General features: G+C 35.3%; 1 protein-coding gene across 1 annotated transcript in view; it reads left to right on the top strand.

The window, feature by feature from the left end:
- The window catches only part of FOXN2 (forkhead box N2), a 66,254-nt gene extending 48,317 nt beyond the window's left edge, over positions 1-17,937 (top strand). Inside the window, 9 exon segments of the mRNA XM_030310563.1 lie at positions 35-102; positions 104-151; positions 2,579-2,643; positions 10,632-10,700; positions 13,458-13,621; positions 13,623-13,755; positions 13,758-13,820; positions 13,823-13,921; positions 13,924-17,937. Of these exon segments, the coding sequence (XP_030166423.1) occupies positions 35-102; positions 104-151; positions 2,579-2,643; positions 10,632-10,700; positions 13,458-13,621; positions 13,623-13,755; positions 13,758-13,820; positions 13,823-13,921; positions 13,924-14,099 (885 nt within the window). The 3' untranslated portion in view covers positions 14,100-17,937.
- The last annotated feature ends 9,013 nt before the right edge of the window (positions 17,938-26,950 follow it).

The raw sequence follows: 26,950 nt of genomic DNA on the forward strand, positions 1-26,950 counted from the left end.
GGTAAATATTCTTGTGTATTTATTTTAGGTTAAGGGGAAAGGTTCCTTATGGTGTGGTTGATCCAGATATAAACCCAACCTTATGCAAGCACTGAAGAGCAACCTTTTTCCTCAGCATTACATTCTACACCCCTCCTGCATCTCCACAAAGGTACAGGATCTTCCATAAAAGTGTCAGTGGTGATTTATAAGATTTCATTGTGTGAGATACAAAAACTTAACAAGTTGTAAGGTTTTCTGTGTGGTTTTTTTATTGTATGGAGACCAATATATGGGGTAAGACATTAGCCTAAGGCATTTTCACTTATGTCTAACTTTTTTGTTATTAGGAAATAGGATATTTGATAGGTAAGAACAGAAATTCTGGAAAATACCACCCTGCTGGGTATGTAAAGAAAGTTATAATATGATTCTAGGTACAAAAGGTTTAAATTATTTTAATTGTCTGCAATACAAATGCATACTAAAGACCAGACAAATTAAAAGTATCTATAAACTTCCTAAAGTAAGCTGATTAATGGTTTGTCACTGTAACAGTTTTATATGTATATTTATATTTCTTTTTCTATTTTAAGTTTGGTTTTCTTTCACACCACATTTACTATTTTGAAAATTATGTTTAGAGTCTCAAATTTAAAATGTCTGACAAGCCGAATAATGGCTTTGAGTTTTTTTATTCATTTCGTTTTTGCTGGTGAATATAATTGTAATGTTATTCCTTGGGTTTGTTTTCAAACTCAGTGACTCCTATTGATCTTATGCTTTCCCATTTAAGTCAAGCTGAAAATGGTACCTCAAATCTGTTTTTGTTCTCTTTTCCTAAGAATCTGTTTTTTTTAATTCTATTATTACATTCATTTGAATTGAAAAATGCCAGACTTCGTTGAGTTACTTTTGAGGGGTAGCCTAACAATGGTTAAGTGTGTTCTTTTTTGGAAAATTTTAGAGGCTTTTTAAATAAAAGACTAAATGGAAAATTTCAAACATACACAAAAGGAGGGAGAAAGCTACAATTAATCAGTATTTAATGCAATGTTTAATTTCCTGAACTATTATTAATTAACTTAGAGACCTTGTACCCAAAATACAGTAAAAAATTAGTAAGGCTAAAGTTGCAATCAGTAATATATTTATATACTCACTGAGATTTTAAGTTTATTTACTATACTAGTAGATTAGAAGGATTATTGTCACAAGAATTATTGAGTAGTTTGTATGAAATGAAACCTAGAAAAGAAGTCATCAGAGTTTATAGCCTTGTTTGGAACTTGGTATCTTCTTTATTAGTTAATGTTGGTGCTTATTTGGGACTTAGTATCTTTATTAGTTAATGTTGGTGCTTATGAGGTATACTAGTTAAAAAAATTAATTTGGAAACTAATGGTAAGTTCTGCTTTTGGTCATTTGTGTGTGTTATTTAGCTCTGCTTTTTTTTTTAATTAAAGATTAAATGAGAGAATTGACACTCTACCATCAAATATGCACTTTACTGTGCCTTTGATATGTTGCATTTTCATGTTTGTACTTTTTAGCTTTATCATATGTTTAGATGTTAAATAAAAATGATTTGTGGTTTAAAAACAATACATAAATGACACCATAAAGATTCTAATTTTTTACTTTAAAACATTATCTTAATATTTTTAGAAACATTTTCTTTTTCATTGTTGGCAAAATGATGGTTCCATCTGATACGCCTTTGTGTAGCCCTTTCATGTCATAATTGGTGAGTTGAGGAAGACAATGAAATAAAGTGTATGTGAAACTGTGAGTAGAAAAGACTTATAATTTACTTAGCAAAACAGATAATTTTTTGAGAGAGGGAGGGAGGGAGAGAGAAGAGGAGAGAGAGAAGCAGGCTACATACAGAGTCTAATGTAGGGCTCAAACTCATAACAGTGAGATCTTGACCTGAGCCAAAATCAGGAGTTGGACACTTAACCAAGTGAGCCACCCAGGCACCCCAGCAAAACAGATTTTTTTATGCTATCACAAATTCCAAAGAACAGGGATAGTGTGTCCCCAAAATGCTTTAATTTTTGGAATTAAAAAAGCCCAAAGTGCTGGTGTTTTTATGAATATAGCAAGATTAGTTTGATATTGATATTTATTAATAAAATCAGGAACCATACAGTTCTATTTACACATTTGTTTGATAAATGCTTTCATTTCTGTGGTAACACCTATATTAATATCATCAAACTTAAGCATCCAATACAAAACCAAATAGTAACTATTATGTATTATCTATTGTTACAGGCATTTTAAATGCATTATTATTATTTAATCATCACAGCAACCCTGTGTGGGAGGTTTAATTATTCCTATTTTACAGATGAAGAAACTAAGAAATTAATTATTTTGCCTAAGAACATCCAAATAGTTGTGATTTAATCTTGGATCTAATGCTCTTTCTGCTTTGGCAGATTCTTCCTAAACTGAATAGTATTAGCAAAGAAAACAAGGTAAAAATAGTTTGTGTTTTTTATTGTATAAATTAGTTGTATTTGTGACGAAGTTCTATAAAAAGTGAAATAAAGATTTTTATAAGCATATTTGTCTTATCTCTATTTTTCAGTGGCTCTTTATCACCTCACTTCTTAAGCTCTGTACTCAAGCAGAACCAGGTGCGAACCCTCAAAGGTATGTGAAAGAACATTATTTTAAATCCGAAAAACTCAGGTCAAAAATAAGGATTTTTTTTTCTAACCATAAAAGTATATTATATGCTTGTTGTAGAAGATTTGGAAAATAAAAACACTTATAAAAAGAAACTAGGGGCGCCTGGGTGGCGCAGTCGGTTAAGCGTCCGACTTCAGCCAGGTCACGATCTCGCGGTCTGTGGGTTCGAGCCCCGCGTCGGGCTCTGGGCTGATGGCTCGGAGCCTGGAGCCTGTTTCCGATTCTGTGTCTCCCTCTCTCTCTGCCCCTCCCCCGTTCATGCTCTGTCTCTCTCTGTCCCAAAAATAAATAAAAAACGTTGAAAAAAAATTAAAAAAAAAAAAAAAAAAAAAAAAAAAAGAAACTAAAACTTACTCTTTATTCTATAGTCAACATTTTGTTTTAATTACTTTGGTTCTTTGTTTGCCCTTATGTATGAGTAGATATGTATGTATGCATGCACACACATACACACATACTTTTTCTCCAAATGCTAGGCTCATACTGTGTATACTGTTGTATATCTCTTTTTTTCATTTCCTTTTATGTATATTTTTTCTTGAAAATAGGAAGATAGGATAAGCACTGGATGTTGTATGGAAACCAATATGCCAATAAATTTCATATTAAAGAAAGGAAGGAAGAAAAAGAAAGAAAGAAAGAAAGAAGAAAGAAAGAAAGAAAGAAAGAAAGAAAAGAAGGAGGAGGAAGAAGGGAAGGAAGAAGAGGGAGGAGGATGAAGGAAGGATACTCCTCTTTCTTTCTTTCTTTCTTCTTTCTTCCTTCCTTCCTTCCTTCCTTCCTTCGTCCTGCATTCCTCCGCTCCTCCTTTGCCGGGTGCCTGAGTGTCCTCCATCAATCAAGTGTCTGACTTTGGATCAGGTCATGATCTCAAGGTCCGTGGGTTTGAATCCCCTGTTGGGCTCTGTGCTGACAGCTCAGAGCCTAGAGCCTGTTTCAGATCCTGTGTCTCCCTCTCTCTCTGCCTCTCCCCTCCTCCCTTTCTCTCTCTCTCTCTCTCTCTCTCTCAAAAAATAAGCATTAAAAAAAAAAAAAAGGAAAATGTTTCTTAGTCATACTATCAGTATTTTCAGGTCTGTCCTTAGACTTCAAAAGAGGTGGCCTTTGGCCTTTGGGCCCTTGGCCTTTGCGCCCTATCTGGCCCACCCACCTATTTAGGTATAACCTCTGAGTTTATATTGTAAATAATTGAAAAATAATAAAAATAATATTTCAAGGCATATGAAAATTTGTCACGAGCAGAGTTAAATAGTTGCCACAAGAGATCTCTGTATTGTATCCTTTGGTTTTTCCTCTTTGCTGGCAAAACCTAAATTATTTATTTGATTACCCTTAACAGAAAAAGTTTGCCAACCCCTGGATTAGAATATAGTTCAAAATTTTTCATTTATAGGTTAAATGGAAAGAACTTTAAGAAGGTAACAAGTTAACTTTCAGAATTTTGTAGATGACTTTTTAGAAGTATATCAAAATTCTGAGGTAGTAGTTTTTTCCTCTACTCATAGTTAATATTATAAATTAGTGATGTATTAACATAAGGTTTTCTAACATTGTTGCTTTGGGGCCTAGAGACATTTCTATGACATTCAAAAACAGAAATCCTCAGACCAAAAGCCCTTCTGTGTATCAGACACATTTTGGCTCTTTGGAACTACACTAAACCAAGCCTAGGAAGCAGTGTGAAGATGGTCTGTAAAAATAAGGAAGGGAAAGAGTATGAAAAAGGCTCAAGAGAACTCTGCAAGGAAGTTACATGTTTGCTTCAGATAATGTTCTGACTTAACATAAGGCAAGTATCTGTTTTCTCATTCCCTGCATGGACAAATGTGCTTTCCTCTTTACATGTAGGCATTGCTAAAACTGCATCTTTTTATTATCTCAATAAGTTCTGACCTTTAGTCCTTCAAGCTCAGTTCATATGCAAATTTTGAGAACATTTTCTTTGTGAATTCTGGGTTTATTTAGACATCTCTTCTTGCTTCTTATGCCATCCCATCCTAACTCTGCTTCTTCCTTTGGGGAGCAGACACTTCCACAATTTTCTCTTGCTAGTTTTAGGCCAGTTTTTCATAACTGGAGCATAGGCACTTCTCCTTCATCTAACGACTTATACATATGGTTCATCATCTCTTCAGTGCTGCTAACAGCTTACTTCCTCCATTTCTATACTGGTGAGTCTTAGGCCTGGTAATAATAGACTTGGTGGTAAGGGTGCTTGGTGTTCTAGGTTGAAACAAATGCAGGTCTGTCCTGGAATAGAAGGTACAGTTCGTATGATTTTAAGAGGAAAACATAAGACCAAACAAAAACGTGAGAAAATTCATATATAAATCAGGTTGCTTTAGGGTAGTTTGATAGACTGTGAGGAAATTTGCATTTTTTTTCTATCTTGATATCATTTTTAGGGAAAAGTTTGAAAAAACACAGTGGTAAAGGGACTAAACATTCAACTGTTTATTCTATAAGTAATTGTGGAATTCCCACATGTGCCAAGCAATGTATGGGTGCTTTGAGATATGCAGAGTTGAAAGAGACCCATGCCCTGCTCTGAAAAACCAGACAGTTTAATTGAAGAAGGTTGATAAGAATTATGCAGAGTACACTGGGACAAAAAGGGAGTGAGTGGCAAATTAAGCTTAGAGGTAGGTTAGGAAAGGCCTCTTAGAAAACAAAGTGTTGGTGCTTGAGCCAGACCTGAAAAGTTGGGGGAATACTATGACCTTGTTGGAGGGTATCTGCTGGGAAACCACAGGCTGATGATTTGGCTGAAGCCTAGGAGTATAAAAGAGGATTGGATAGCCTTGGTCCAGTAGCTGTAGATGTGATCACTTAGCATGGGCAAGGCAAATGAAGAAGTTTAAGCAAGCATTAGCCAAATCAAGGAGAACTTACTTAGAGTAAGGAGTTGGAACTCCTTCCTATAATTATAACTCTAGTTAGCACTGAGTTTCTTACTATGATGCTTTGAATGTGTCATCTCATTTAATCCTTCCAACTCTTTGAGGTTTGTTACTTTCCTTTTACAAATACAGAGATTGAAGTTTGAAGAGAGTAAGTAACTTTCTCAAGGCCACACGACTAGTAAATGGCATACAAAGAACTCAGAAACTCTGATTTCAGAACCTGCACTCCTACCATGTATGAGGTGCCTGAGTTGCTGCTGAAGGGCTTAAAGAATGAGGCAACATTGTCAGTATTGTGTTTTGTAAAGATCACTTTGGTGTCATTGAGTTCCAGTATTAGAATCCAATATTATATTCATCTATCACTTCATAGAATCAACTGTACTAATAATTATATATAGCTAACCTTAAAATATGTAAGAGCAACAGAAAACTTATTTAGGCATAGGAATTTGAGAAACAGTCACTGTCATCCAGAGTAGGTGCAGCAGTTTGTTTAAAGTATCTCTTGCTCACCTTCAATGACTAATTTATGTGCCAATATTATGTTTACAGGATTGTATAACGCGGCAGGAGACATAAGAATCTCATACTGAGATCTCAAAACCTGTTTTCTCAGTATTTTGGTTTGGTGTGGGTTTGGAATAAATTCATCCACTTAAATATTGAGCACACTTATGTACTAGGTACCAAGGAGACATTAGTGAACAAAGACGACAAAAATGGAACTCACATTCTAGTTAGTAAGTTTTAGTATTTCTACTTAAGCACTAGTATACTACAAGAAAATACAAACTTTAGGCAGTTAATGATGATATTACGGGCTAAGTGCAAATCTAAGGGCAAATTTAAGGTCGCAAATTCACATAATTTGTATCTTAATAGAAATGAAAGTAAACCAGTGGGCCCAAGCAGCTTAAAGTATCAGCAATTTATCAAAATTGCTCTCTTCTATTAAAGAATCACAAGAGACAACTTCTCTGGATGCTCTTAAATGTGTATATTAGTTTTGATAGAGGCAATAAGTCCTTATAGTTATTACTGAGCTTGTAAATATTTAAATTCTGCCTGTTTTGTTCTCATAGCATTCCTTAAGCAAATGAATTGAGAATCAGATAACAGAAATGTGTTAGTCTGTTAGAAACAGAAATATGTTATAAACCTCACTTCGGGGCATGTTGGGTTGCTCAGGTCGGTTAAGCGTCCGACTCTTGTTTCAGCTCAGGTCATGATCTCCTGGTTCATGAGTTTGAGCGCCACGTTGGGCTCTGCACTCGCGGTATGGAGTCTGCTTGGGATTCTCTCTCTCCCTCTCTCTCAAAAACCCTCACTTTCACATAGCTGAACCTAGTGTCTTTTAATTTTTTCTGAATGATCATTCATAATTTCCCAGCATCAAACCTAATGAAATATAAGCCAGGACATACAAATTAACACTTATGATGGAAATTTATTTGAACCAGTTGTTAAATCAGTAGCAGGTTTTGAACTCCAGTCAGAACTATGAAGGAAAAAAGAAATAATAAGACTTTGAACTAAGTTTTTTTTTTTTTTTTTTAATCACTGTTTGATAGCTCTCATGACTAATGACAAATGACTTTCAAATAGAAGTTAATTATTTGTTTAATCTAAATAGTGCCAGAAAATATAAACAAAAGACCTTATAGGAGCACCAGATTTTTATTCTTTATGAACTGGACATGTTAGATAACCTAGCTAATAGAATGTTTTTTAAAAACACAGCTACCTTTTAAATGGTGTGAAGTATTGTCAGTGAAAAAGTAACATTGTGAAGTGTTTTAATTGTGACAATAAGTAAAGTCTTCAGTTTAATGTTAATAGCAAAACAGATTGGGTACTCCAAATTAAAATTGTAAGTTTTTGTAAAATTTGTAAAGTGTTTTTGTTGTTTTTGTTCCAAGAATGTACCTTGGACAAATCATTGATAATCAGGTATTCTTGTTTACTGAGTGTTTTGGGTCATTTCTCTTGCAGTTAGACTTTTTTTTCCAGAATTATTGGCAAGGCATTATGGTAAGCACACTTACAAATGTTCTAAACCAAACCAGATACAGATAAAATCCTTTTGCAAAGAAGTTTTGGTTTCATAAAGTTAATTTCATGTGGGAGAGTTCAAATTAATTTGGCTGTAATTTATACAAGAAATAAATGTATTTAAGGGAACACATTTCCTGTCCTACTGTACAGAAATAATACCTAGTTTTGTTATCATTTTTAAATATTTGGAAACTGAGAAAAGAAATGTGGGTGTTCATAGCAATTTTCTTATGTTGTCAGGATAAGCCTCATCAATTTTCTTTATTTTAGGTATTATATTTCAGAAATATGACTCCTTTGAATTCTAATGGAAGTTTACTATGGGAGGTTAAGCTAGAGATACACTAATTTGTTTTGATAAGATTTTACAGGTACTTCATTTATAAGATTAATAAATGTCCTAAATTGTTTCCTCATCATAATGTATTTCAGTGCTAGATTCTCCCTCACCACCACCTCCCCCTTCCCCGCCTCTTTTTAAATAAAATTAGAAATGAGATAGACCTTTTTTTTATTAAAAGAAAAAATTATTTCATGTAGCAGGAATCTCTCTGTAGGGCTTTTGCATAGTGCCATTTAAGATGTGCCCTGCCCAAGGACATCTGGCTGAGACAGTAAGTGGGGTCTGAAATTCAACCCACACTCCAGTCTTCAAGCTGTGTGCCTTCATACAGGGAAGCATTCACCTGGAGGCAGAGTTGCTTTTTTCCAGTTCACACAGAGATACAATATGGGCTAGAGTCTGCACTTTTTTTTCTTCAGGGACATGTTAGAATACTGAGCTCTATCAAATTGTAGTCAGGTCTCATTTTAAAAGACGAGAATTGAGAGAGCTTCGTTTTGCTATCCTTTTGGCTATGATAGGGAATTACTGATTAAAATTTTTTTTACTTAGTGTTTTTCTGTCTGAAATACTTTTCCCTCAGATATCTAAATGGCTTTCTTTTTCTCATCCTCCCAGAGATCTTTGCTCAACTGTTGCCTCTTGTTGAGACCTTCTCTAACCTCTGTTTTAAAAATTGCAACTACCTTTCTCACACTCTCTATCTCCTTTCCTCTTAATTTTCTCCCTAGTGTTTATCACCTTGTGACATACTGTGTTTTAATTATTCCTTTGTGCTCTGAGAGGTTAGGGATTTTCCTGTTTTGTTTTTTTGCTGTGTTCCCACACCTGAATGAGGTCCTGGCTCATACAGGGCACTCAACTTATTGAGTGAGTAACAGAATAGAGAATTTCCAGTATCTTCTGTAAATTTCTGCCAGATCCTACTCTAGTCATGGATACTTAGTAAGTATTAAGGATTAATGATAGAGTACAGATTGAAGGCCTGGATTCTAGAAATAGACTATTGAGGTTCAAGTCCCATCTCTATCATTCCTAGAACCCCTCTGTGTCTTTTTCTTTTTTTTTTTTTTCATTTTTAAGATGGAAATATACTAATAGTGCCCACATTATAAAGTTGTGAGAATTAGATGAGTTACTAATGCCTAGAGCATGCTAAGCCCATTGATAACGTTAGTTAGTAATTTGGTGGTAGTAGTAGCTTAATCTAAAGAAAGGAGGATAAAGAGGTCTTATACTTTATTATTTACACATTTATCAAGGACCTACTATTGTTACAGGCATTGTGGAACATAAAGGGTAAGATGGGTTCCTACCTTAAGCTGGCAGTCTAACTGGGGAGGCGTTCATATAGAGACTTGTGTTTCACAAAGTCACAGTTTATTCAAGGGGAAAGAACTACAGTATTGTGTGTTCCCTTGTAACAACCATCTTCTGATTTACCTAAGTCTGTTTGGTAAAGTCCATAACAATAACCTTTTCTGCCTTCACTAAGTTTATAGTCAGGTTGGGGAGAAGACAAGTCAATACCTTTATGACCTTATTATCTAGAATAACTCTATAATTAGATATTACAAATAAAATGGAAAACTTTGGGTTAACAGTTTTCCGACTTTGAGGTAGAAATGGGAAGTTTCAAATCCAAATCTTATTTTAAACATCCTTTATAATTTAAAATTTCTAAATATTTTCTAACTTTTTCTTCACGTTTAGATTGTATCATTTCACTTTTATTTAATTATAGTTATTCAGAATAATAGATCACCAAGATGGAGAGGAACTTTCAATAGAAAAGTAGATATGAGAGCATAATGACTTTATCTGGAGTAGATCTGCTGATTTTCTCAACCTTTTAAAGCCTATTTTTCTTATGGAATATCTATAATTATTTTTGCCCTCATATGTATTATACAAATCTATAGTACTTGTAGGCTCATATATAATGATTAAAAACATTACTTAATACTTTTGTGCCAGCAATAATTATTCATTTAGCATTTGTAGATTCACAGGATCTAGACTGACCAAGTACATATACTTTTAACTCCTGTAACTAGCATGCAATTAACGCATTACTTCATAACTGCACATATGCACAGGTAAGGATATTTTTTAAATGCTAAAAAGTAATGTCTTTGTGTACATTTTTAGTTAATTACAGTTGGCCTTTGAAAATGTGTAGATTAGGGGTGCTGACCCCTGCCTCCTTCCTCTATCAGTTGAAAATTCCATGTATAACTTGATTGCCTAAAATGTAACTACTATAGTCTACTGTTGACTGGAAGCCTTACTGATAACATAAACAGTCGATGAACACGTATTTTGTGTGTTATGAGTTATTACTGTCTTATAGTAAAGTAAGCTAGAGGAAAGAAAAAGTTATTAAAATCATAAAGAATTTTATGATCTCTAGTACCTTGCAGTTTTCCTTCATTCAATACTGTTCATAAAACTGTTCGTAATTTTAAGTGAACAAAAACAAATTGCAGAATAATGTGTCTCATTTTGTTTAATGTGTAGTGTATGTGTGTGTGTATTAAGCAAAAGAATATGCACCACATCTGAATTTGGTTACCTTTGCAAATACTTAAAATAGCTTCTCTTTTATAAAGAACATTAATATTGTTACTGGTTTCCTTTTTCAGAATCTGATATTGATGCTGCCACTGCAATGATGCTTTTAAATACTTCTATAGAACAAGGAATTTTAGAATGTAGCAATCCTGTTTTTCTTCTTAAAATACATTTTGTGAGTGCTTTTTCAAATGTATTTAGAATGCAAAGTATTTAAATGTATAGGGCAAAATTGTTTTCCACTAAATAGTTTTCATCTGATTACTTTCTGTCTATTCATATTTTAATTAATTTATGTGAGCAAATTATGAGATTGAGTTTAATATTGTGATAGATCTTTTTTACATGGACCAAGAAATGAAGAAATTAACAGCATGTATAAAAATTAAACTTGAGGATTTAAAAGTAAAAATGAAAGCCATAGATAAGAAAATAGGAAGGTATGTTTATAACCTAGAAATAAGAAAACCCTTGAGATACAAGTGCAAAATCCATAAAAGAAAATGTGAGTAAATTTAACTAAATGTCAAATTTTGAATGGGGCTCCTGGGTGGCTCAGTCGGTTAAGCAGCCAACTTTGGCTCAGGTCATGATCTCGCGGTCCATGAGTTCGATCCCCGCGTCAGGCTCTGTGCTGACAGCTCGGAGCCTGGAGCCTGCTTTGCATTCTGTGACTCCCTTTCTAGCCCTCCCCTGTTTGCGCTCTGTCTCTCTCTGTCTTTCAAAAATGAATAAATGTTAAAAAAAAAATTAAAAAAAAAATTGAAGTTCTGACAACAAAAGGATAGCTGTAAGAAAGTCACCCAAGCAAAACACTGAGAGGACATTTTTTTTTACTATGATATAACAAAGGGTTAATATTGAGTATATGTATATAAAAGGATTCTACAAGTAAGAAGTAAAAAGCCCAACAGAAAAGCCAAGAAAATAATATGAATTAGGTAAGTCTCAAAGAAGGAAATAAAGTGGACATACACATTTGAAAAGATAAGCAACTTGTCTAAAAGTCAGGGAAATGCAAAATGCAACAATATTGGTATACTACTTTCTTGTCCATGATAATATCAGGTGTTAATTGTAGGAACTGAATATTGTCACACACTGTAGGATGTAAATTCGTAAAACCATTTTAGAGGACAGTTTGAAAATACCAATCACAAATGCCAATCAAAACCACAGTGAGATCTCATACCAGAATGTCTAGTACCAAAAAGATAAAACTAACAAGTATTGATGAGAATGTAGAGAAAAGGGAACCTACTGTTGGTGAGAATGCAAATTGGTACAGCCACTATGGAAAACGGTATGGAGGTTCCTCAAAGACCTAAAAATAGGGGTGCTTAGGTGGCCCAGTTGGCTGAGCGTTCCACTCTTGATTTCAGCTAAGGTCATGATCATGCAGTTCCTGAGATTGAGCCCTGCGTCGGACTCTGTGCTGACTGTGTAGAGCCTGCCTTGGATTCTCTCTCTCTGTCCCTTCCCTGGTCTCTCTTGGTCTCTCAAAATAAATAAATAAACACTAAAAAAAGCCAAAAAACTAAAACCATACTATCCAGTAATTCCACTTCTGGGTATTTACCCAAAGAAAACAAAAATGCTAATTCTAAAAGATACATGCATCCCTGTGTTTATTGTAGCATTATTTTCATAGCCAAAATAAGGAAGCAACTTGTGTCCATCGATATAAGAATGGATAAAGATGTGATAGATATATACAATGAAATGTTATCCACCTGTAAAAAAGAATGAAATCTTGCCATTCTTGACAACCTAAAGGAACCTAGAGGGCTTTATGTTAAGTGAAATAAGCCAGACAGAAAGATTCCATATGATTTCACTTATATGTGGAATCTAAAAAACAACAAATGAACAAACAAAAAACAAACACACTTATAAATACAGAGAACAAACTGGTGGTTGCCAGAGAGAAGGAGGGTGGGGGGATGGATGAAATTAATTGAGGGAGTTAAGAAGTTTCAAATTTCCAGTTATAAATAAGAGGGGGGTGAAAAGTACAGCATAGAGAATATAGTCATAATGTATTAACTTTCTATAGGTGACTACACTTACAGTGAGCATTACGGAATGTATAGAATTGTCAAATCACTATGTTGTACTCCTAAAACTAATATTGTGTGTCAACTATAATACTTCAATTAAAAAAATACTAATAATAACTTGAAATGTGTGTATTCTCTTACTTAACAGTTCTGTTTCTTAGTATCCTAGAAAAATATTGCATACGTGTAAGAAAAAGCATCAGAAGGATTTTCATTGCAGTTCTTCATAGTGGTGAAAAATTGGGAAAACCTAAATATCAATAAGGAAATGGTTAGCTAAACAGTGTGATACATTCTTATTGAGGCATTCTGTACAAGCAGCTCAAAATAATTATGTTTTTGATGGAAAGGTCAAGACATTTCATTAAGTGATTTTAAAATGTTTCAAATTAGGGGCACCTGGGTGGCTCAGTCAGTTAAACATCTGACTTCGTCTCAGGTCATGATCTCCCAGTTCATGAGTTCGAGCCCTGCATTGGGCTCTGTGCTGACAGCTCAGAGCCTGGAGCCTGCTTCTGAATCTGCATCTCTCTCTCTCTCTCTCTCTCTCTCTCTCTCTCTGTGTCTGTGTGTGTGCACTCCCCACCCCGCTCATGCTCTTGCTCTCGCTGTATCTCTTAAAAATAAATATTAAAAAATTGTATAAAATAAATGTTCAACTTAATACCTACAGGATGATATGGTCTGCATAAAAAAAGAAACAAGCAAACAAAAACCTATAAAACATTACTAACTTAAAAGCACTTACTATTCAGGAATGATACAGTAGTTTAAATGGCCTGTTGTTGCAACTCAAATGCATTTGACCTATATCAATAGATGTTTTCTTTACAACAGGTGAGAAGCCTCTTCCTCTTAGAAACAGCAATGCAAAAAAAGAGGAGTTACAGCAATGCATCAGTCATCCCAGTACTATGCGACTGCAAGAGAGTCATTCTTTAGCCACAAGCATTGATCCAAAAGAAGACCACAATTACAGTGCAAGTAGCATGGCAGCACAGCCGCTGTGCATCCATGTCTAGCGTGTCTTCTCTGTCCTCTGTGGATGAGTCATATGAATTTATCCCAAAGAGTAACCATGTGGGAAGTGATGGCAGTGAAGGATTTCACAGTGAAGAAGACCACGATGTTGATTATGAGATGATCCTCTTGGAGACAGTGGCTATGCGTCACAGGCTTGTGCTGATACCTCTGATAAAGGCAGCCAGGCAAAAAGATGCGTAAACAGTTATGTCAAGAAATTGATGAGGAGCTCAAAGAGGCAGCTGGATCTCTGCTCCACCTTGCTGGAATTCGTACCTGTCTGGTTCCCTAATAAGTACTGCAAAGACACAAAATCAAAAGCAGCGGAGGAAAATAGAAATACTTATTAGTGTGAAATTATTTTCAAGTGTGGCAATACTCATCTACTTAATTCTTTATAAGGGATATCAAAGCCATAATGGACTTCTTTTGTTTCAGGGCTGGGAGGGGTGCTAATTGTTTATTTCAAAATGTTTGTTTTAATTTCTATTAAATAATTGCTGTTAGGAACATGCCCAATCATAGATACGATGCAAGATCCTAAAAGCATAATTTTTGTGATAATGTCTCCAAGATTTGGAAATTTTGTATAAGAAAATCCACAACCTCTGTCTTAAAAACTTGAAGGAAAAATCTTGTATTTTGTTAATATGTTAAAGTGGAAGAATTGGCAACTCTGTGACTTTTTTTCATTTCTTTTCCCATCTGTAATTAACTGTAGTTGCTGATCCAGCTAAAATTTTTGCTGGTGTCTTTCTCATGTACTTCTCTCTGGACACATGCAGTCCAGTAGAATGAGATTTGGATTTTTTGTTTTTTTTATGTCTTAATGTTGGTTTTAATTACTTTTTGTTGAAGCATGGACAAAGTTGAGTATAAATTGGAAAAGGTCCTAGATGTCTAGAAAGTTCCTTTTGTTTACATAGGCAGAAAGTACAGCAAAGAGTTCTGAGATTTAGAAAAGGCAGGTTTGTGCATAATTTCATCTAAGAACACTCCAATTCCTATTACAGTGTTATCTTTGATTTATTTTTTTTACTTCTCAAATATTGCATAACATTTATTGGGGCCTTTTGTTTGTTCCCAAAGTGCTTTGTAACCATTGTTTGAATTTTAGCCACTAGCTATATTTGTTGAGTAGAAACAATCCAATCAGAGGATATAGCCATAAAGTGTGTTATGGAGTTAACACTCATTTTGACACACTTTTTGCAATAAGAGTAGCTTTTATTTGCTTGTTAAGTGGAGTGCATTCTCAGAATTTGTAGTAGGAATGGAGTGTAAATCTAATAAAAACATTTGAATAGTTACTACATATGTCGTCATAAATAAAGGTAGTAGATCCTTTAGGAAAAAACTTCTCTCCAGGGTTTGTATGAATTAAATTGTATGTATTCGTAATTGAATTGAAAGGATTTAACAAAACTGTAGAGACAGTGTACATTCAGGGGTTTTAAAATTTATACAAAATTAATCTTATACAGTACATCTTTTGGGGGAGACCGTATAATACATATTATGTGCCATTTATTCCATGCTAAAAGATTTTATATTGCTGTTCCAAATGTGCATTGACTAAGGCATTTTAAGTATTTGATCAAATCTGCTTCTACAAGACATTTTTTTCATATCATTTTTATAGTTTATATATTATTTAGAAGAACACAAGATACTAATAAAACTAAACTTTATTATATATATTTTTTTACAGTGGTGGAAGCAACTTTCCAAAAGTTCAATTTATCTCATGATACATACATTCTGTTTTATAACAATGACCTTGTTTTCACTTTCTGATAATTTCATATACATGTACGTACACACACACACACACACACACACACATATACATACGTACATGCATAGGCTCATGATTTGGGATGGTTACTTTCAGCTATTTCTATGACTAAAGCATTTTCTTGGATTTTGTGTGTGTGTGTGTGTGTGTGTGGTGTGTGTGTGTGTGTGTTTTAAGAGACAAATATTTTATTTTGACTTGTAAGTTTTATTTGGGCAAAACTGTCAAATGAGAAGCCTAATGAAAACATCTTTTTCAGTTGGCAAAACTTTAAGCCAGGGATAACAACATTACTATTATCTGTCCTGTTTCCATGTTAATTGTAATTGAACCTGGATAGCCACATTAATAGAATTGGTGCTGTTGAAATATAGTAATTTTTAAATTTGTTGATAACAAAAATAGTCCTCAAGTATGCAGGATGAGATATTTGCAGTTTTTGTTCTTCATATATGTCACACCTACAGAAAATGGCTAATTCAAGTTACCACCTTTTACTGTAGACAATGAATATAACACACAAAAAATGCTTTACACAGTATAAATAGTACACAGATTATCAATATCATTCTAACAATATCTTGAAACTGTTCTGCATAGACCTTAGTAACAGTGTTTCAGTGATCTGGTTCCAGTTTATTGTGTCCTACTGAAATTCTGTACCACAGATAATCTCTCTGGTTCCTGTCCATTTGTAATTACTCTTCGAAGCAGAGGAAAATGATCTAAGGAGGGGGAGAGTTGAGTTGTCCCTACTTTAAGAGGGATCTTCAGAATTATTTTGGTTTAATATAAATAACAGTAATACTTTAAAAACTTGATTTTCTCTCCCTCTTCCATGTGCTCTTCCTGCAAATTTAAAAGTTAAATTTAACTTCACTAGCAAGGACAATAAACACTTTGTACTACAAGTGAATAGGAAGAAGTCACACAATATTTACATTTAATTCTTAAACAGAATTCATTGCATCACTCCATTTGCTGATTTACCAAGACAGTTATTTAAAGAGAAAGTACCTGTTTATTATGGTTCTCCCATTATTACTTTCATAGGTATTATATCCATTCCTCAGATGTGTTGAGATAAAAACATGGCTAATCACCACCCAATTAAAGAAAGTAATTTCCAGTCCTATGTACTAGAAATTATATTTCTAATATATTCATAAGAAATTTTACTGTAATAGCAAAATCTGGCAATTTCAGAGAGGTTATATATATTCCAGCATCCTTAAGACTGTGAATTAAGCTAACATAATTTGCCTTATATTGATATAATTGTTACAACCAATTCCCATTTATAATAGATTTCTAGTAAAAGTTTTGACTCAGCACAATTAATCTCGTCCTTCACATCCCAAATAGAATCAGTGTTTCTTGAATATAGATTTTGAAATTTATTTGTGCAATATATTATTAAATTCATTAATATTTATTATTACCTTTCAGATTCAGAGAAAGAAAACATTACTTGTATTCATGGAAAGAATTATTGGTGGATCATCTCCTTGTTCCACCTTTGAGCCTTTCCTTTCCTCCCTATAGCCAGCATGACTTCTCTTAACTTAGATCCCCTTGTATATAATAAGGTTTAGAATATAAATTTTCTTCTGCTACTTTCTGAGGCATTATGTAAAGGGTTCATAGGAGGCGGTCAGTTAAATATATGTTAGGACGAATTCAAAGCTAGAGAAGTGTAAGGAGGGAATGTGTGTGTCTTGGTAGATCAGAGGCCTTTCCCAGCAATTTAAGCAACAGATGTGAATACTTCACAAAGCTGTAAAGACTTTTGTCTTAAATACTACAGTAAGTTAACAAACCTTTTGTGAAGACTATAGCATTTAATTCAGAAACTTTGAGGCTTTCTGGTTTACATATACTTTATAGTTTATTTTGTTGTTGTTGTTAGTTCAAAATGTGTAAGCTTTGATTTAAAACAAAGTTTACTTCACTATGTAATGGTGTACTCAAAATATTTATTGAAAGACAAATTTAGAGTATTTTAATGTTCTACATGCCATCTTTTTCTTAAAGCACATTTTTTTTTTGCATTTAACTGCCAGTGCCATTATCAAATTTGTTTTAAAATTGTTGTACATTCTTATTAAACTAAGTGCTTAATTTTAAAGTATTATGTTGCCATCCTATAGTGTATAAAAATGTAATTGCCAATTCAGTGTAACTTTATTTATTTTTCAATGAAAGTATAAGAATGCTTTCTCATTCAAGAAATTTGAGTTATTGAACTGATTTCCTTATCCTCTTTCTAATGTAGCATAAAAATTGCCTGAGTTTGAGTTATAACTGCCAGTAGATGACCAGTCACAAATGAACCACTTCTCAGTTGCCAGTCTTTGCTCATATTAAAAGCAACTTAACAGATGTTTAGTTTTTGTATCTAATCTCTGATTATTAAAATGTTTATAAAGTTTATTTTTACCAAAGAGATGCAATTCATTATGATAAAGTATTGCAGAATAAACCTTGTTTATAACATTTTTGCTTTCTCTGTTTTTTAGGGGTGGGTAGTGTAGTTGTAAGTGGTCATACTTCTGCATACACACCCTTTCCATTTTGGTGTTATAAAGTTGAAGGTCATACAAATGAAAAATAAAATTTCAAATTCAGAATTTTTAAGTCTTTTTTTTTCCTAGTGTTTACAGGCCATCTTAAGCATTTTGAAAGCTAAAATAGTGTTAATTAAATTATTCCCTCCCTGGGGTGCCTGGTGGCTCAGTTGGTTTAGGTTAAGCACCTGACACTTGATTTCAGCTCAGATCGTGATCTCAAGGTTTGTGAGATAGAGCCCTTAGCTCAGACCCTGCTTTGGATTCTCTCTCTACCCCTCCCCCACTCTGGCACATACACATACTCTCTCAAAACTAAATAAACTTAAATTATTCACTTCCTGAAATTGAACTTCTTTTCCTGTACATATGCATATGTATGAGATAGTTTGAAAAACAGGAAAAATTGAGTAGAATGCGAAATTATTAAGATTATTTCTAAATCCAGTAGTGTTATGGAGTGCCTGGGTGGCTCATTCAGTTAAGCATCCAACTTCGGCTCAGATCACGATCTCACAGTTCGTGAGGTCAAGCCCTGCATCAGGCTCTCTGCTGTCTGCTCTGTCTCCCTCTCTCAGCCACTTCCCCACTCTCTCTCTCTCAAAACTAAATAAAACATTAAAAAATATATAATACAGTAGTGTTACTTCAACAATACCCAGTAAGGTCATGTGTTTAAAAATTGGGCATCCATTATAAAATGAAGCAATCTACAACCAACATCTTAATTTTAATCCCCCTAACCCCTGCTTCCCTTTGAAGTTCTGTGCTAGTAATTTAAATGGTATTATCTATGTAGAGTTTTTTATTTAAAATGAGTTGAGACAGCCATATTGATTTTAAACTACCACGATCTCTAAGCCCCTCTCCTTTCAAAGCATCTCTGATACGCAAAATCACTTACAAAGCATAGCCATTTGGGAGCCAAGTATTTGTTCCCTAAGACCTTTATTTTCACTGTTGCATTAATCTTTGAGCTCATAGTAGTTCTGAAGGGGGAAGAAATATTTACACACCATTTTAGAAAAATAACTTCCTAAAATATGGGTTAAACACATTTAGTCTTTTCCTCAAGAACTTCGGGACATACTAATTTTTTAATTGGAAATAGAGGTTGCAAAATTGTGCAAAAACTTAGATGTGAAACTGTTGAAAATCTTTAAGAATGAAAATAATTATTAATCTTAGTAATAGCGTTATTCATGAATTTTTTAAAAGTATATTTTTGAGAAAGAGTGCACGTGTATGCACAGGTGAGTGGGGGAAGGACAGAGAGAGATAGAGCGAATCCCAAGCAGGCTCCTCCCTGTCAGCCTCTTAGAGCCCAGCATGAGGCTTGATTTCACAAATTGATCATGATCTGAGCCAAAATCAAAAGTTGGGCGCTTAACCAACTGAGCTACCCAGGTGTACCTGCTTCATGAAATTTTAAATAGACGACTGTTTAGAAGCTGTCACCTGAAAATTAAAATAGCCATGTGCTGCACAGAGAATGTAACACTTGTGTTTAAGAATAGTTTGTATTCCAAAAGTTTGTTTACAAATATTCTTGGAAAAGTAGAGGTGTTTTTAAGTGAACTGCAGGCAAGTTATGAAGGCTTATTTACTTCATAATGTAATGGATAAACAACAATCCCTTCTTAACAAAGTTCTTACACAAATGTTTGTGTAAGTGGATTTACTTCCATTATAGATATTCCACAACCTTGAGATTTAGGCTCAAGTAAATACTTATAAATCAATCTAGTGGAGAAATTTTTAAAAAATGGAAACTAGGAATTGGACAGAAAGGAGATATTGTAGAGAATATTAACTTAAGGAAGATGTTAGAACCCAAAGCAAAATTGTTGCCTAATGGTTGAGAATTCTTAAGTAGAGACTGCAGTCAGCATAAAGTACTCTGCTCTGCAGTTTAGCTAAATGTATATGATAATCTTGTATATCAGGAACTGAAAAAAAAAAAAAAAAAACTCCACTTAGATTTATCAGTGCATTAATCCTGAGCACTGAGCTTTAAGTGTTGGATATACAATACGCACTAAGAAAAATAGATAATCCCTCTCAAAAATGTGAATGCAATTGTGAATTGAGATAATTGCCATGAAAGAAAGGCTAGGGGGCTATGAAAACATAATATTTAATTTGGTGTTTTAGGGGAGGCTACTCTGAAGAACGTGATTTAAGCTGAGATCTGAAAGAAACAGGTATTGGGACTGAAAGCATAGCATATTGTTCTCGGCAAGGGCAACAGCAGTCACAAATCCCAGTGATAGAAAACATGAAATTTTGGGTGAACTAAAAGGCTTGTGTGGCTACAAAGCAAAACAGTTGGTGCCAGGTCTTGCAAAGCCATGTATGTCAAGGATTTGGGCTTTTAACAATTGTAGGGAAGGGGTGCCCGGGTGGCTCAGTCAGCTCAGGTCATTAACTCAGGGGGTTCGTGAGTTTGAGTCCAGCATCCAGCTCACTGCTGTCAGCGCAGAGCCCTCTGGATCCTCTGCCCCTCTCTCCACCCCTGCCCCACTCATGCGCGCGCACTCTCTTTCTCTCTCTGTCTCTCATTCTCTTTTTCTCAAAAATAAGTAAACATTAAAAAAAAAAAAAAAAGACCTACGGGAAGTCATTAAGGGTGTAGACCCTTTAAGAAATTACCCTGATACTTTGACTTGAAGCCATAATTGAGATACAGGTGCAGACTGAAGCTCTTCTGTAAGCAACTAGAAAACTGGACAAAATACATGAAACATTTTTTGACAAGACCAGTAAGAGTGATACATCTCTAGCCAGATTAACTAATGGGAAAAAAGGAGGACCCAAATCAGCAAAATCAGAAATGAAATGAGACATAAGGACAGATCCTATAGATAATAACAAAACAAAAACAAAAGAACATCTAAGAACTTTATGCCAGTAAATTCGCCAATTGAGATGAAATTTAAAAACTTAAATCAAGAAGAAGAAATCTGAATAACTTTGTGCCTATTTGTAATTGAATTAATACTATTAGTAATTAAAGCCTTACAACAAGATGCAATTCCAAAAGCACAACCTGTGAAAGAGAAGAACTGGTAAGTCGGACTTGGCTGAAATTAAAAATTTATGCTCTGTGAAGGTTACTGTTAGGAGAATGGAAAGACAAGTCACAGCCTGGGAGAAAATATTTGCAAAACATATAAAGAACTGGTGTCAAAAATACATACAAAAAAAAAAAACTCTTAAAAATCAGTAATAGAAAAAACCAATTTAAAAATGAGCAAAATATCCAGACACTTTATCAAAGAAGATAAACAGATGGCATATAAGCATATGCAAAGACTCTCAACATCATGTCATTAGGGAAACGGAAATTAGGACATTAAGATACCACTGCACACCTATGAAGATGGCTAAAATCCAAAACACTGGCACCACCAAATGCTGGCAAGAATGTGGAGCAAGTCTCACTCATTGCTGCTGGGAATGCAAAGTAGTGACACTATGGAAGAAAGGTTGGTGGTTTCTTACAAACTAAACATATTCTTATGTATGAGCCAGCAAGCATGCTCCTTGGTATTTACCCAAATGAGCTGAAAACACGTCCACACAAAAAACCTGTGTGCAATTCTTATGCAAAACTTATCATAATTATCAAAAGTTAGAAGCAACCTAGAATTCCTTCAATATGTGAATGGATAAACTGTAGTATATCTCCATATATCTATATAAACAATAGTAATATCCATACAATGGAATATTATTCAGCCATAAAAGAAATGAGCTATTAACATTCTCCAAAGAAGATATAAAATGGACAACAAGCACATGAAAAGGTGCTAAACATCAGTAATTATTAGGTAAATTCAATCAAAACCACAATGAGATACCACCTCACATCATTAGGATGGTTACTATTTTAAAAAAATGGGCACCTGGGAGGTTCAGTCGGTTGAGCGGCTGACTCTTGATTTGGCTCAGGTTATTATCTCACAGTCATGGGGTTGAGCCCTGCATCTGGCTCTGTGCTGAGTGTGGGGCCTGCTTAGGATTCTCTCTCTGTCAATCTCTCCCTTCCCTCTCCTCTCCTCCTCTCCCCCTCCTTCTTCCTCTCCTTCTCCCTTTCCCTCTCCCTTCCCCTCTCCTCACATTCTGTCTCTAAAATTAAAACTTAAAAATTAAAAGAAAAAAGTAACAAGTGTTGACAAGGCCATGGAAAAATTGGACCCCTTGTACACTGTTGGTAGAAATAAAATGGTGCAGCTGCTATGGAAAGTATACGGAAGTTCCTAAAGAAATTAAAATATAATTACCATATGATCCAGCAATTGTTTTCCAGGCATATACTTGAAAGAATTAAAAGCAAGGTCTCAAATATTTGTACATCCATGTTCTTCATCACAGCATTATTCACAATAGAAAAAAGGGAAAACTCAGGTGTCCACTGACAGATGAATGGCTAAATAAAATGTGGCATTACACATACAATGACATACTATTCAGTCTTAAAAAGGAAGTTTTGACACATGTTAATACACAGACGAACCTTGAGGATATTATGCTAAGTGAAATAAGTCATAAGAAAACACATACTATATGATTCCACTCCAGTGAGTTACCTGCAGTCATCTAATGATAGAAAGTGAAAAGGTGGTTGCCAGGGGCTGTAGGAAGAGGGAAATGGGGAGTTGTTGTTTAACGAACATAGAGTTTGAGTTTTGCGAGATGAAAGAGTTCTAGAGATTGGTTGCACAGCAACGCGAACATACTTATTACAACTGGAAACAAAAAAGAAGAAGAAATGAGCTATCAAGCCACACACAGACATGGAAGAAGATAAATGCATATTGCTAAGTAAAAAGAAGCCAATCTGAAAAAGCAACATACTGTGATTCCTGGAAAAAGTAAAATTATGGAGACAGTGATAAGACCAGTGGTTGCCAGGGTTTCAGAGGGAGGCAGAGACGAATAGGTGGAGCACAGAGGATTTTTAGGGCAGTGAAACTACTCTGTATGTTACTGTAATGGTGGATGCATGTCATTACACATGTACCAAAATCCACAGAATGTACAAGGTAAAGAGTGACCCCTTAATGTGAATTATGGATTTTAGTTAATAATGACATATTAATGTCGGCTGTCGTAATAAATGTACCACCCTAATGTAAGATGTCCGTAATAGAAGAAACTTGGTGTAGGGGAAAATAGGGCTGAAAGCAAGTGTATCAGGACTCTCTATACTTTCTGCTTAACTTCTCTCTAACCTAAAACTGCTCTAAAAAGTAAAGTCTATTAATTAAAAACAAAGCAAAACAAAAAACAAAACAAGAAAACTGCCAACTGCCAGAACTCCTGGTGGCCAAAGCTGGAACAATGTAAGCAACAAAATAAAATAGTATTGGCTTACAACCCAAAGTATAAAATAAATCGCCACGAGTACACATTGCTATACCTAATGATTGAATAAATAAATAAATGAGGGAGAAGAGACCATGTCCCATACAGAAGAATTGCAAATAAATTGTTCAGATACTCCACCCTAAAGGAGGGGGAGCTTGACTTTCCTTGTCCTAAGTGGAGGCTACACATAGTGACTTTTCTCACAGTTCTGGAGGCTAGAAGCTCAAGATCAAGGTGTTGGCAGGTTTCGGTTTCTCCTGAGACTTCTCTCTTTGGCTTGCAGAAGGCTGTCTTGCTGTGCCCTCACGTGGCCTTCCTTTGTGTATGTGCATCCCTGACATCTCTTTGTGCCTCTTTTTTGTCCAAGTTTGTGCTTCTAACAAGGACACAGGTCACATTGGATTAGGACCCACTCCAAATGGCCTCATTTAACTTAATTTCCTCTTAAAAGCTCCTATCTCCAAATACAGTCACATTCTGAGATAGTGGGGCTTATGCCTTCAAGATACAAATTTGGGAGAGGGGGTTTACAGATCAGCCCATAACACCCAGCAATTTCCCTCTTAGGTATTTACCAGGAGAAATGAAAGATTTGTTTCCGAATGTTCATAGCAGCAATATTCAAGATGGCTCCAAAATTGAAACAATTTAAATGCCTATCAACAGGTGAATAAATGCATTGCGGTAAATTCATAGAATTGAGCACTACTCAGGAAATAAAATGAAACATACTGCTGATACTAGTAACAACGTATAAGAAACCAGTCTCTAAAAAAATGTTTTTAATGTTTATTTATTTTTGAGGGAGAGAACAGGAGAGAGTATGGGAGGGGCAGAGAGAGAGGGAGACACAGAATCTGAAAGCAGGCTCCAGGCTCTGAGCTGCCAGCACAGAGCCCGATGGGGCGTTCAAACTCACAAACCACAAGATCATGACCTGAGCAGAAGTCGGACGCTTAGCTGACTGAGCCACCCAGGAGCCCTGAAATGAAACCAGTCTTTAAAGAATACACACCATGTGATTCCACTTATATGAAATTTTGGAAAAGACATACCGACCAAATCTATAGGAACAGAAGGCAGATCAGTTGACTGCCCAGGTGTGGGAGGTGTGTGTGTGTGTGTGTGTGTGTGTGTGTGTGGAGGTGGGTGAGGGCTAAGAACCATACAAATACAGAGGAGAGAAAAGCTCCTTGGTATTCTAATTTCTTTTTTTCATAACAAAAATAATTTGTCATGTTTGAACTGCAGAAAGAGGGAGATAATAAAAATGTGTTAGTAAGCAACAGATGAGAAGTTGAAATACATTCAACAGCTTGTGAGAGTTGAATGAAAAACCTTGAAGTCAGACAGATGGCTCCCACGTAGACTCTGAGATGGATGGGGGAGAAAGAAATATTAAAACAGTTTCTGGGGAGGGTTGGGTGGTGTGAGGGACCAGTTACTAGAAGTTCAATGGCTTCTTTAAAAATTACATGACGAACAACCTGATGCTGATTTAGTAATCTGTGATGGGTCTCATCTGGAATATTCGACCTACTACTTATTGATGATTTTCTACCTGACAGCATGGTGAGCACTAAGCCAAGCATTTAGATGTTGTTATCTTACTTAATCTTCACATCAACTCTTTGAGGTTAATGAGGTAAATGTTACATTTATAGATGAAGAAATCCACACTAGATGAGCTTAGATTGCCTGCATTTACATGAGCTAGTAAATGGTCAAAAACAAGTCTGAGTCCTAAATGTGTGCCTGCATTCCCAGGCTCTAGTACCTTTAGGTTACAGGAATATGCAGGCACAAGAAGAAAGTTTAACCTTTTATTCATTTATTCCACAAATCTTCACTGAGCACCTGTGAAAGGCCCATCACTGGGCTAGGCCCTGGTGGTTTGGCAGTGGACGAAACAGACAAAATCTCTGCCCTTGAGGACCTTACATTCTCGTGGGAGAAGGCTAACAAAATAAAATTTGAAATTAAATTTCAGAAGTGTAAGTGCTATGAAGAAAACTAAAGTGAGGAAGGGAAAGGAGAGGGGTGACAGTCACTACTTTAGAAAGGGTGGAAGGAGGGGAGGAACATTCATCCAGGTGGCCTTGAGCAGGGATTAGACTGACTGCAGGAGTGAGACCTACAAATACCCAGAGGAAGGGCCTTCCAGGCAGGGAACAGGGAAGGCTGCAGAGAAGGTAGACGCTGTAACCCTGCGATGTTTTTACAGCCTCAGCAAGAGGAATCACTACTATGCCTGTAACATCGTGTGCAAAGGGAGGGCTGGAGGAGATAATCTGAGAAGTGTCAAGATGCCAGGGCCCATGTCAGGCAGGCTCTGTGAGTGCCATGGTAAGAACTGAGTAAGACTGGGGGGTAATGGAATCAAATGTACATTTTCAAACGATCACCATTCCACCTTGACACTTGGGGATTGTTCATGCAAATCCTAAATACGCGTTCATAATCAAATACCTTCTCACAAAATACTACATCCTGCACACTGTGGCCAATTCCAAATCCTCCAAACCCAAGAAATGTAATAATCCAGGAAGTTAGGAAAGGAGGGGTTGTTTCTCTAAACTGGTACAACTTGTTTCATAGGGTAAAAATCTTACCTTTTCTTCTTAAGTGTAAAGGTCAGCCTGCATTATTGAAAAGTCTATTAAAATACATATTTATTACTTTTACATGTAATTGGACCCAAGTCATCCAAGTTTTTTAGGGCATGAAGGGAATAGACAAGAATAATTTTATAATTAACCGCTAACAGGTTTCATTAAGTAATTGGAGCATTCCCTTAAGATCTTGTTTATAGCATTAAATCTCTTAATAGATAGAGTAAAAGAAAATATAAAACTGAATCTTGATCAGATTATAGTACTATCAATTGTACCTCACCATAATTTACTGCTAGCAAGCAAAGCCTTTAAGAACCCACATGTTTGGTATTTTCTTGTCAAATGAACAAGAACCACGTCAGCAACAGAACCTTCCCCTCCCGTGTATCAAGATTTCATTTAAAGGAACTCACACCCACTGTCTGCTTTCACTTGCACACCAATCGCAGTTCGTAAAGGAAATTATTTATGAAATTGGTATTTCCTGAATGCGTTTGATGATTATTATGAGAATAAGTGTTTCCTTGTAACTTAATTCTGTGTAAACACTATCTTTCCCTTCTTTGAGATGAATTTTCCCCAGGAAATGTATGGTCACTTTAGTTCACTTTAAGAACAATATTGATTATTCAAATGAGAAATTACAATATGCAAATAAATACAGCCAGCTCTTAGAAGAAGCAGTGTGTACTTACACATTTCAGCTGACATACTACAGGTTCTTTGTCAGTGGAGGTAAAAAGCAGGGCCATATATAATTTATGAGTACTCTCTCTCTCTAATTGCTTTCCAGTAGAATTGCAGGAAGGAATTTGCTCTCTCCTGTTTCCCAATGGGGATTGCCTTTGTTACAACTCCACTATAAGCTTTATAAGAGTTGTAGCTTTCAAAATAGAGCATTAACTGAAAGCAACTATCCAATTATACCAGCTGTGACTATGCTGTATACTGAAT

The sequence above is a fragment of the Lynx canadensis genome, chromosome A3, assembly GCF_007474595.2.
Source record: "Lynx canadensis isolate LIC74 chromosome A3, mLynCan4.pri.v2, whole genome shotgun sequence".
Taxonomy (NCBI): domain Eukaryota; kingdom Metazoa; phylum Chordata; class Mammalia; order Carnivora; family Felidae; genus Lynx; species Lynx canadensis.